Source organism: Lepisma saccharinum, chromosome 8 (genome assembly GCF_977018435.1).
Source record: "Lepisma saccharinum chromosome 8, izLepSacc3.1, whole genome shotgun sequence".
In the NCBI taxonomy this organism is placed as follows: Eukaryota; Metazoa; Arthropoda; class Insecta; order Zygentoma; family Lepismatidae; genus Lepisma; species Lepisma saccharinum.
Window position 1 is genome coordinate 42278229 of NC_139236.1, and position 13680 is coordinate 42291908.

A 13680-nucleotide genomic window follows, 5' to 3' on the forward strand; every position below is an offset into this window, starting at 1 on the left:
AGACACTGAACCACTTCTTGAAGGCAAAAACATTCAATTCTCAACGAGCTGAGGAAAATATATTTTCATTGCCACTCTCTCCAGGCTTCTTCACTGCCGGCATAAACAATTTACCTTTGAGATGGTAAAATTGTTAAGTGCATACTCTGATTGATTGTACTGCTTGTTGTTTGAAATATAAGAAATCAAACTTTCGATTCAAAATCGAACATTTATGACCTAATACTGTATAACAGAACTAGCTTAGTAAAGGAAAGAAAACGAGTTTTTAGAACTTACACTCCACCAATAGTAACAGTGCAGCAAGTTTTCTCAGGGAAATTGTTCGCAGGAGGCTGGATGTAGTCGACCACAACATTCACCTTCTTCCCGATCAACTTCTTCCTCAAGAATTCCCGAGCTTCATACATCCATGGAATGTCATACAAGGGACGGAAGCCCTTCGGACGTTGAGCAGTCTCACCAGATTTGTCATCTGGTAACCTATGGAAGAGAGGGAAAATACGCAAAATCAGAATAATTGCATAGAATCAAAAACCTTTACAGACATGAATTGAGCCACAAAGTACAAAAGTAGGGTGGATAAAAATCATGACTATTTTTAAAAAATCATTTTTGATGATTTTTTAAAATTTAAATCAGATTTTTCTGATTTAAATCGATTTTCTTATACTTTTTTATAGAAAAACAGTCTTAAGGCACCATACATATAGATACATTGTTTATTAAAGAGGCTTTCTCTGGTAAACAACCCTGTAAAATATTTGAACAGTTTTATTAAAGCAAATAAAAAAATATACACTTTTCTGTTTCTGATACTGTACACACAAACCTACTATGGGAATGTTTGTTGAGTGTGTTAATGAAACTATAACAATTTCAGCAACTTTTCATCCAGTGAAATAAAACATTCTGGATGTAACTTAAAATATTTCTTATAGTCTTTGTAGCTGACGTTTGACAATTTTTTTAATGATAGTTTACAAAATATGTAAATGTTTATTTACAATTTAATGATAACACTATTTACGGTTTAACATGATTAGTATTTTGTACATTATTTTACACAAAATGTTTGCTATTTTCCCTATAAAATTATTGAATTCTAAATCTAGAGAAATTTAAGCATGTTTACAGTTTACGTATTACATTTACTATGAGCTTCACCCATCAGTACATATACGTATTTTGTTTCCTTCTTTCCCATTCTTAGTCTAATAAACACCATTACATGATTACAAGATTACTGTACTTTCACTAAAGAGATTCTGATACCTACAAAATTCTTATGTACATTATTCTATTGATTTCTTTAAAATGAATTAAACCAATGATTTTTCTTTAAAAAAAAATCACCATTTAAATCAATCCACCTTGTACAAAAGTATGGACATTCATAAAATTTTGGCCAATATCAATCAAGTACCTGTCATGTACACACGCAGGGGTTAATCTATTCACACACGTAGGTATTTCATATTAGGTGCATCCAGAAAGTAAGTTTCCCACTCGCCAACAGGTGGCAGGCCATGCATATTAAAACCAGTTTTGCGAATGCGTGAATGTCCAAGAAGATTCCTCCAGAAAGTCCTCAGTAGCATAGTGGCAGCGATGAAACATGGCGGCTCTTATTCCATCTCCCGCCGCATGCGAGGTTTGTTCGAGTTGATCAAGTTCTTGAACGCACAAAACATACAGCCGATCGAAATTTATCATCAGCTGTGCCAGATGTATGGGCCAGACGTCATGAGAAAGCAGATGGTGCGTCGTTGGTGCAGGACATTTACTGAAGGCTGGCAAAATGTGCATGACGACGAGCGCAGTGGGCGGCCATCGGCCGTTATGGACGAGCTTGTGGAGCAGGTGCAGCAGCGCATATTGGAGGATCGTCGCGTCACAATCATGGAACTCAGCATTATTTCCCGCAGATTTCTCGGTCGTTGTTGCATGACGTTGTTACCAAACGCCTCTTGTTCCGGAAATTGTGTGCCCGATGGATGAAGAAACAACTGATGCCCGAACACACAGGGAAACGCATGGGCACGGTGCAGACATTTCTGAAGCGTTACCATGATGACTATTTTCTCAAACGAATCATCACAGGGGATGAAGTGTGGGTTGCATACAGCACCCCAGAAAGCAAGCTGCAGTCCATGCATTGGCGTCACAGTGGATCTCCATGCAGGACAAAGTTCAAACAGACTGTGTCGGTACGAAAAGTGACATGCACGGTGTTCTGGGACAGACAAGGCATTCTGCTCATCGAGTTTCTGCCCAGAGTGATACTGTGAACGCTAACCGTTACTGTGTAACACTGGGGACATTGCGACGAGCCATTCAGAATAAGCAACGTGGTAAACTCTGTGTCGGGGTGATCTTGCTGCACAACAATGCAAAGCCGCATATGGCTAGGTGCACTGCAGCCCTTCTGGACAGGTTCAGTTGGGAAGTGTTCGATCATCCATCGTACAGACCAGATCTCGCTCCCAGCGATTACCACCTGTTCTTGTACCTGAAAAAGTTCCTGTCCGGTCAACATTTTCACAGCGACGAAGAGGTTCAGACGGCTGTCACACAGTGGTTCGGCACCCAGGCGGTTGACTTCTACGACGCAGGTATACAGAAGTTGGTCCCACGCTATGACAAGTGCCTGAATTCCGGCGGGAATTATCATGACAAGTAACTGGACAAGTGCTGTATCTGTGGCAATAAATCATTGAATGAAATAATGTTTCCTTTTGTGCACGACCCCAGGGAAACTTACTTTCTGGATGCACCTAATATAATGATAATTTCGAGGATACTAAATAATAGCGATGGGACCGATTAATTGGAACTTTATTGGTATCTGCTGATATAGGCATATCGGTGTATCGGTTTATCAGTAAAATTACCGATTATTTTAGCGATCCGATACATTGATGAATATCAGATAATTTAGTGCAAAATTCTGCCATTTTGTTGTAATTTTTATGGATAATATCCATGCCCTACTTTCTAAAAAAGTAAATGTCTAAATATGCAATTTCTTTTGCACTGCAGTCACCTTAAAACACACATTTATTAAGGAGGTCAATGAACCTTTCAGGTTCTTCAAGGACCATTTCTAATTTTATATTGGATCGGTAGAATATTGGTTATCGGTATCGGTAAATTTTATATCGGTACTTTATCGATATTGGCCAAAATTTCATATCGGCCCATCCCTAAGAAATAACAACGATTTAATACTAAACTTACAAAGCCATAATTTCATAATCCACAACTTTACAAACAATTAAATGTTCACACAGATATTATGCACACTTAACAGTACCAATAACTGATCCAATATAAAAGTGCACCTTTTCCATGGAGAACCTAAATGGTTCATTAAACTTCTTACCTAATGAATGAAACCTGATAACAGAAAAAGAGTTTTGACTCTGAAGTAGAGACTGCTTAACACTTTACAAAACTAGGACACACATCCATAAAAATAACAATGAAGGAATTTTGCAAAACCAGTTCAAAGCCATGGGCTATCATAAATTAAACCAACCAACTAGCATTGTAAGGTCCTTCCTGATGATCTAGTAACAACACTTGTCACCTTGAAATCAAGGGATCTCTGGCTTGATCGCCAGTTGGTTGGTTAGATCCTCCTTAGAAAAACCCTCCCACTTTAAACTGTAAGCCCAGTCCTGATTAGCCTACCTGATCATGAAGTGGATTTCAAACAAACACTAATATTGTAGGGATGGGCCAATATGAAAATTTGGCCGATACCGATAAACTCCTTAATAAATATGTGTTTCAAGGTGACTGCAGTGCAAAAGAAATTGCATATTTAGACATTTACTTTTTTATAAAGTAGGACATGGAGATTATCCATAAAAATTACAACAAAATGGCAGAATTTTGCACTAAATTATCAGATATTTATCAATATATCGAATCGGTAAAATAATCTGTAATTTTACCAATAAACCAATATGCCTATATCGGATGATACTGATATAGTACCGATTAATCGGCCCCATCCCTATAATATTGTAATAAAAATATATTACTTCGATATTAATCACTGGCACTAGACGATACCTGTACAGAGGCTACATTTCCTGTGAATTATGCAAAATGCATTATTTTCAATAATTCTGCACAAGTTTCCTGAGAAAATTAAATGTCCTTCATAATCAAGAGAGGCAGTGAAAAACTAAAATCATGCATTTAGAAAATGGTTTAAATTTAAACCACGAAAAGCATACGTGGAAAAGAAGAAAGAGGCAAGAACAGTAGAAAAGGAGGAACGAAGAAAGTGGATGGAAGAATGGGCCAAAGTGCTAGAAGAGGATGTAGATGGGAACAAGAAAGTACTGTATGGATTAGTGAAAGAAAGGGGAAGAGATAGAGCTAAGGGATGACAGGGGGAAAACGTTGTAGAAGAGAATGAAGAAATAAGGAGAATGTGGAGAAATCATTGAGAAATTGCTGAACGTGAAAAAAGAAATGAACATGAAGTGAAGGAAAAAGAAAACAGAAAAGAAAAATTAATCTCAGATGGAAGCACTGAAGAGAATGAAGAGAGGTAGAGCACCTGGAGTAGATGAAGTGCCAGTGGAAATGATACTAGGAGCAGGAGTGATTGGTGTGCTGTGGCTGTACAGTGTTGAAAACAGTGTGACAAGAGAGAGAAGTGCCAAGACATTGGACAAAGGGACTAATAGTTCCCATATTCAAGAAGGGGGACAGAAAGGAATGTAAAAACTATAGAGGAATAACACTAAGCAAAGGTGCATGAGAAAATATTAAGAGAAGAATAACGGAAGTAACAGAGATGAACATGAGGGAGGAAAAGTATGGATTTAGAAGAGGCAGATCAACAGTAGATTTGATATTCACCATAAAGCAAAGGCAGGAAAGGCACTATGAGTAAGGAAATTATTTGATTATGTCATTGTTAGATATAGAAAAGGCATATGATAGCATGGACAGAACAAAGATTTGGAAGTCTCTAAGAGAGAACCAAATCGAGGAAACGATAGTGTGTAGAACATACAAGGCCAACCAGAGCTGTGTGAAGACACCAGTGCACAGTGGTCCAAGTGACTGAAAAACCTGGCCAAAATCCCAAAATTGAAATTGCGAAATTAGGTTTAATAACCAGGACCAGATTAAGACTAAATTGGGCCTGATGCTGCAGCGCAAATTAGGCCTAATGCACTTGCATACTATGATTAACATACATATTTTTTGTTTTTCTATTTTAATGTTTATGTTGTTTTTTGTTCTTTTATTATTACTTTTGTGATTATGATAAGGTACCATTAGTATTATTATTATTTATTATTTGAAGTAGGGTTACACTTGAGCTTACAGTATTTTTACATGGATTATCTTACCAAAGAAACAGCTTTTTGCCCTACATGGATTAATTTGTTAAGCTATACAATTCTGCTAACTGTTTATAAATGTATAAATATGGAAAAATATAAGTGTGCCTATACGTGGGCGTACCCAAAAGAAACCGAACTAATTTTGTGGTGGGCATAGCTTTGTAGTACCACATTTTGCCGCTAGGAGCGCATAGAGCGAACCTTCCTGAATCCGTAAGCTGAGTGCCGTCGCTGAAGCAGGTCAGGACACGTTTCAGTGGAGTTTAGAGTGACACCTGTTTTGTGTGATCGTCGTTTTTGCAATGGCTCATTTTCGGGAACAGCGTGCGGCAGTGAAATTCTGCTTTTTGCTCGGAAAGAGTGGAACAGAAACTCTTGAAATGTTAAAAACTGCATACAAGGACGATGCTATGGGGAAAACTCAAGTGTTCAAGTGGTTTTCCAGTTTCAAAAATGGTGAAATGTCAATTGATAACAAACCTCGTTCTGGTCGTCCTTCCACGGCCCGAACACATGAAAATGTTGAAAAAATTCGTGAAATCATCAACCGAGATCGACGTCGGACCATTGAACAAATTGTGGAGCTGTCGGGAGTGACTTGGAGTTCAGTGCAGCGAATTTTGACAGACGATTTGGGAATGAAAAGGGTGGCTGCCAAATTCGTGCCACGACTGCTGAACAAAAACAAGGTTGCGTGGAAGCATGCCATGCTTTGAAAGAAGAGTCCCTTTTTTTTTCAAAAAATTATCACAGGTGACGAAACGTGGTGCTATGCTTACGATCCCGAATCGAAGCAACAATCAAGCCAGTGGAAGACTTCAAGTTCGCCGTGCCCCAAGCAAGCTCGTCAGGTGAAATCAAACATTAAAACAAGACTGCTTTGTTTTTTCGATGTGAGAGGAGTCGTCCATTCAGAGTTTGTTCCGCAGGGTCAGACAGCCGCGGTGGAAGCGGCCTGATTTGTGGCAGTCGGGTGACTGGTTTTTCCATCATGACAATGCCCCGGCTCACACAGCCCTGTCTGTACGACAATTCTTGACCAAAAATGGTATGACCCCTGTTTCTCACCCCCATACTCACCCGACCTTGCCCCGTGCGACTTTTTTTTGTTTCCTAGAATGAAAGGAGACATGAAAGGAAAGCATTTTGCTTATGTTGCTGAGGTGAAGAAAAAACGACGGTGGCGCTGTCATGCATCACAAAAGATGACTTTAAAAAATGTTTTGAAAAATGGAATCAAAGATTGGACAAGTGTCTTAATGCAAGTGGAGAGTACTTTGAAGGGGATTGAAGGTTTGTACTTAAATTGTGAATAAATAAGTTCACAAAAAAATTAGTTCAGTTTCTTTTGGGTACGCCCATGTATAATTGAAACACACAAGACATAAAAACACACAAGGAATAGAAATTAAGTAAGAATATGTAAAGGAGGCAATGAGGCAAATGAGGCACAGTGTCAGTATTCGTAGATTAACATCTTAATTTGTTGTTTAAATTTGGCAAAATTTCTCTCCTTTTTCCAGGCTACAGGCAGTTGATTCCACACCTTACTTGCCAGCGATTATATGGATTTTGATCCGTATCTTGCCTTGTTACATTTTGGTACTCTGATACTATTGGTGTTATTAGATCGCAGATTGGGATAATGCATGTTACTACATATAATTACCTTGCCGCTTAGGAAGTGGTTGTGTGTGTGTGAATTGCCTGATGAATTTTGAGTAGGAACGCATATTTTCGTCTGGATTCAAGCGTGGGTAGTTGCAGTTCTTCCCTGCTCGATCGTGAAGTCATGTGTGGTGTATTTCGTATACTACGAATTGCCCAATTTTGCATTTTTTCTAATTTGTTGGTGTTATTTATGTTAATCCCATAGAGTACAGAGGAACAATATTCAAGTAATGGCCTAATGAATGCTTTGTAGAACACTAATTTGTGAGCAAGGTGCACATATTTGCAGACATATTGAAACCGTTTGAGTCTAACAGTTGGGCTGAAAAGTTCGTAGGCTAACATAGTAAAAAATATTTTTTTGACAAAATTCGATTTTATTATTCAATATAGTTGCCTTCGAGGGCGATACAACGATTATAGCGGTCATACAATTGTTCGATGCCATTTTTATAGTACGATTTCTCTTTAGCCTCAAAATAGGCCTCAGTTTCGGCGATTACCTCTTCATCAGTACTAAATTTCTTTCCAGCGAGCATTCTTTTAAGGTCTGCAAACAGGAAAAAGTCACTGGGGGCCAGATCTGGAGAATATGGTGGATGGGGAAGCAATTCGTAGTCTAATTCATATAATTTTGACATCGTTTTCATTGATTTGTGACACGGTGCATTGTCGATTGTGAGCACGCACGGCACCCATTTTGCACACAGCTTTCGCATGTTCAAATATTCATGCACAATATGTCCAACACGTTCCTTTGATATTTTTAAAGTCTCAGCTATCTCGATCAACTTCACTTTACGATCATTTAAAATTATTTTGTGGACTTTTTTGATGTTTTCGTCGGTAACAGCCTCTTTGGGGCGTCCACTGCATGCATCGTCTTCGATGCTCATTTCGCCTTGTTTAAATTTAGCAAACCACTTCTCAACGGTTGATTTTCCTGGTGCAGAGTCCGAATAATGTTTATCAAGCCAAGCCTTGGCTTCAACAGTATTTTTTTTTGCCAAAAAGCAATGCTTTATTAACACACGAAATTCTTTTTTATCCATTTTTTCACAATAACAAAAGCTGCTTCACTCACAATGCTATATCTCACGAACTAATTATCCGGCAGCTGTGAAATTTATACACGTATCTTTTGAAGGTTAGTACTAAGTAAAAATCACATGGATTTAATTCTAGTAACGCCATCTATGAGTCAGCCTACGAACTTTTCAGCCCAACTGTTAGGTGCTGCACGTGCACACATAATCTCCACATATTGTGAAAAGGATAAATTCTTATCTAGGTACACACCAAGATATTTTAGACTCTCACTTGGTTTTATATTCGAATTACCTATTTTAATATTGTCAACTTGCGTGATGTTATTGTTTTCCGTGGATAATATTAATATTTGAGTCTTAGACTCGTTCACTTTCAACATATTAGAAGAACAAGAACTTCGGGCATGCTTTTTTCAATATTTGCAATTACATTTTCTAATTTGTTAGATGCGCAGTACAGGAGACAGTCGTCTGCGTATAGATACAAATCAAAGTCAAATTTCTTGCTTGCGATATCATTTACAAACATGTTAAAAAGTTTTGGGCCCAGAATAGATCCCTGAGGTACACCGATACATTCAGACCGTACGAAATAGAGTTGCCAACTTTTGTATCGATACTCCTATTGTGCAAATAGCTTTCAATCCAGTTGCATGCAGTAGCAGAAAAATTGAATTGCTGATATAATTTCTGTATTAATAACTTTGGTTGAACACTGTTGAATGCTTTACTGATATCTAGTGAAATTATGCCGATGTATTGCTTTCCTTTACGATGTAATACATGCCGCCAGTTATGTAACAGTTCATGCAGGAGTAATTCTGTTGAGTGATTTTCCTAAAAGCGAATTGTCTGTTAGTAATTAGGTTGTTACAATGTAAGTATTGTTCTAATTGTTTATCTATTACCTTTTCAAGAATCCGACTTAATGAGGAAGTTATCGATATAGGCCGATAATTATTTAATTGCGTTGGGGACCCCCCCTTTAAATATAGGTGTGACCCTTGCGTGTTTCCAGCTGTTGGGAAAGATTTCACTTTTTGTGAATGAATTAATTATATCGGTGAGAGGTTCTGTAATCCATTAAATGATTATGAGAGGTGCACTAGTGCTGCTTACTTATATTGCTGAAATGTGCAACACAATCTCGACGTTTGGAAATGTCTAAGAAAGATTCAACGATGACAGAAGACTGACTGTACATGGTAAGCTCTGCTGATTCCTTCACAGTCACCTGTTTCTGAGTGCACACAAATGCAGCAAACTGTACCAGCTCAGCCGCCAGTGTGTCTTCCAGACCATCTGGATATGAGGAAATGAGATTCTTTGCTTTGTCCTCAATCTGCTCAATGCTCAATGACGTTAGCTCCGAGAGAAATCCGAATGTTTTACAAACATCGTCATATGCCTTCATCCACTTTCCAGTTCAGCTAACACTGTCGATCATGATCAGATACGTCTGAGTTTTGAATGTTTCCCTTTGGCTGAGATCTGCTTTGTTTGCAGCTCCATCAGACATTCGCTTTTGCTTACGGCCTCGACGCTGCTCATCTTTGTATTAGTAGTGTTGAACCTTTTTGGGTGCCATCTGCTCATACACGTCAAATCTAGCCCGTGCACACTGAACCGTGTCGACCAGTGATGCCATCAAGCCAGTTGCCGTATTCAGGCTGACTGTAGGATCTTGGAGGCTAATGCTCGTACTGTTGAGATGGTCAAGGATATTGTTCCAGGCAGTTGTGCTCTGGTTTCTCGTATCTGCCTTCTGCTCCGTATCTGCCGAAAAGCTCAACCAGGATTTCCTGAATGCTCTTCCACCCTTCTATCAGCACTTTGACAGCATCTGCACATCCACACCACACCACACCAGCGATATGTTGAGTCAGACAGGAAAACATATAGTCCATTGACAAAATCAAAAAACCGGGTACAGCCACTGCAGCTTTCAACAGCCTGATCTCCTACCAGGTTTAGGCTGTGGTTGAAGCATGGAATAAAAGCAGCGTATTTACATTCTCGCTTCACAATTGCCTGTACACCATTGTACCATCCTAACATATTTGACGCATTGTCATACGACTGGTCTCTGCAGTTAGTAATATCCAAACCTCTTTCCTTCAGAAAGTTCAGAAGTATGCTAGCCATCTGCTCCGCTGTGTGTCTCATCATAGGCATGAATGTCAGGAACCGTTCAACTGGACCATCGGGCAGAATGTACCGAATAACAATCGTTAGCTGATCGAGGTGTGATTTCGTCAGGTGTCGAGTCAATGGAGACACAGAAATACTTCGCCTCCTTGGCTTTTTTCAGGATGGTGTCCTGCACCTTTCGTCCCATGAGCTTCACCAGTTCATCGCATATTGTGGATGACAAATAGGAAACTTGACCTTTCCCGTGGTTGGCATAGTTTCTAATATGGCTAGCCAGCAGAGTATCATACTTCGCCAACAGCTGTGACACCGCTCTTCCTCTACCTGTTTAGCGGCTAGGTAGTCAACATGACCGGCTTCCCACTGTCGGCTCGCAAAGGACAACATAGTCTCGCGATGACCATCGCTCCTCATTTTTATTCTGGATTCGTCTGCCCTCCAGTTGTCAAAACTGCCAGAAACAAACTTGGTCGCTTGAACAGCACTGCCGCCGAACAATTTGCATGCAAAGCAGAACATCTTCCCTGTCAAAAGCACGTAGCACAACCATTATCTATAGGATTTTTCGCCATTGAGCGGATGCATATGCACGAAGAAAGTCTTTGTGCATCGACGTTGGAACAACTTGCCAGGGTATCATCTGGCACTTTCTTAAAAACTTCGATTCAGTGTGTTGGCAGTCTTTTGGACTTTTCTTGGCACAATATTCTCGAGTGTCATCGTTGATTTCACCCCATAGTCCCAAATCATTGGTGAAATCCTCCAGCGTCAGCGTTAGTGCTTCAGCGATAGAATCTCCTTTCACCTCTTCTCTCTCCCCTGAACTTTCCCGCTCTTTATTCTTTCTTGTCTCAACAGGTTCATCTTGCTTGGCCTGGCCTTCAGGAGCACTCGAACTCGCAATCGCATCTGACTCAGACGATTGAGGCTAAGATGTTCGTACTCCGAAGTATGAACTCAATTTTGGAATTTTCGCCAAAAGCTTTTCTTGTTCTGCTGCTTGTTTCTTTTGCTTTCTCGCTTTATCCCATCCACTGAGTTGAGATGCCATAGTTAGCGTACGCGAAACAGTACGAACAATATCACAATGTGAGGTCAAGTCAAAACCTAACAATGAAATACAATCGATTTATTCTGTACAACTAACTTTCAAGGTGAAAAATTTACTACATTGCAATTACCGAACAATAATAAAGTGGCAACCATCGCCAAGATATTGCAAAAAATGCAGATAAATTACTAAGTAAACTGTTTAACATAAAATTGATAGCATTAACTTGAAATCTTTGGTGAACACTAAATACAACGACATTATAGTTATGTCACAGTGCAAAGAATAATAGTAACTGTATAATAAGTAATGCGCAAAGAATAATAGTAACTGTATAATAAGTAATGCTGTGTCTAGGCATCCAAAATTGGGGCTCCAAATTTCATTCTAAGATTTATTTTCAGGTTAATATAGCAAAAGAAAAGTGTTCAGCTTTTGGAAAATTCTCGTCAGTTTTCATCTGGGCCTATTTCAGGAATGGACCTAATGCTGCAGCATCAATAGCACCCATCTTAATCTGTCACTGTTGGTACCCTTATAATTATAAGAGTGAAAGGTCCATTCTATTGAAAACTACCTGATGTTGCACAATAAGCGTCCCCCTCAGTTGGTTAGCAACCCTTGAAGTGTGGCTATGATGTTTGTTTGTTGCAGAAAGGACTTCTCCATGTAGTTAGTTTTGTGTTTTTATAAACATTTATCAGATGACAATTAATCAAGTATTAAATTGTTAATATGCCGGAACTCAAGTTAGCCACAGATTTCTTCTTTTTCGATACTTCTCATTGACTTACAAAACGATTCAAAAAAGCTCAAGTTAAGATTCAACCATCTTATGTTAGAATAATGTTTCTAGTTTCTGGATCCAAAAGTAGTTTTTGACCTTTCTTGCCCATTTTCATAAAAAGTCATAACAGTTGGGCTGAAAAGTTCGTAGGCTGACTCATAGATGGCGTTACTAGAATTAAATCCATGTGATTTTTACTTAGTACTAACCTTCAAAAGATACGTGTATAAATTTCACAGCTGCCGGATAATTAGTTCGTGAGATATAGCATTGTGAGTGAAGCAGCTTTTGTTATTGTGAATAAATGGATAAAAAAGAATTTCGTGTGTTAATAAAGCATTGCTTTTTGGCAAAAAAAATACTGTTGAAGCCAAGGCTTGGCTTGATAAACATTATTCGGACTCTGCACCAGGAAAATCAACCGTTGAGAAGTGGTTTGCTAAATTTAAACGAGGCGAAATGAGCATCGAAGACAATGCACGCAGTGGACGCCCCAAAGAGGCTGTTACCGACGAAAACATCAAAAAAGTCCATAAAATAATTTTAAATGATCGTAAAGTGAAGTTGATCGAGATAGCGGAGACTTTAAAAATATCAAAGGAACGTGTTGGACATATTGTGCATGAATATTTGAACATGCGAAAGCTGTGTGCAAAATGGGTGCCGCACGTGCTCACAATCGATCAAAAGCAACAACGTTTTGATGATTCGGAGCTATGTTTAGCAATATTCAACTGTAATAAACACGAATTTTTCCGACGATATATTACAATGGATGAAACATGGCTCCATAACTACACTCCAGAGTCCAATCGACAGTCAGCCGAGTGGACTGCACGTGATGAACCGAATCCAAAGCGTGGAAAGACGCAACAGTCCGCTGGCAAGGTTATGGCATCAGTATTCTGGGATGCGCATGGTATTATATTCATCGATTACCTCAAAAAGGGCCAGACCATCAACAGCGATTATTATATAGCGGTGTTGGAGCGTTTAAAGGATGAAATCACGAAAGAACGGCCGGCCCCATTTGAAGAAGAAAAAAGTGCTGTTTCATTAAGACAATGCACCATGTCACAAATCAATGTAAACGATGGCAAAATTATATGAATTAGACTACGAATTGCTTCCCCATCCACCATATTCTCCAGATCTGGCCCCCAGTGACTTTTTCCTGTTTGCAGACCTTAAAAGAATGCTCGCTGGAAAGAAATTTAGCACTGATGAAGAGGTAATCGCCGAAACTGAGGCCTATTTTGAGGCTAAAGAGAAATCGTACTATAAAAATGGCATCGAAAAATTGTATGACCGCTATAATCGTTGTATCGTCCTCGAAGGCAACTATATTGAATAATAAAATCGAATTTTGTCAAAAAAATATTTTTTACTATGTTAGCCTACGAACTTTTCAGCCCAACTGTTAAAATGCAATTGGATACGGGAGATCTTCATTCTTCTTAAGTTCAGTTGGGATGGACATCTGGGCAATTTCAATGTAAGCAGAGGGCCACGGAAGAGAGACAGACATTCCTTGTGCAGCTTACAATACACTATGAATGCAAGAAACTAGGAAAAGTTGCTGTTTGACAAAAG

General features: G+C 39.0%; 1 protein-coding gene across 1 annotated transcript in view; it reads right to left on the reverse strand.

The window, feature by feature from the left end:
- Tudor-SN (Staphylococcal nuclease domain-containing protein 1) overlaps nucleotides 1-13680 on the reverse strand; it is a 128671-nt gene that overhangs the window by 55351 nt on the left and 59640 nt on the right. Inside the window, exon 9 of the mRNA XM_083126543.1 lies at nucleotides 280-483. Coding sequence (XP_082982669.1) covers nucleotides 280-483 — 204 coding nt within the window. The remainder of the gene's footprint in view (nucleotides 1-279; nucleotides 484-13680) is intronic.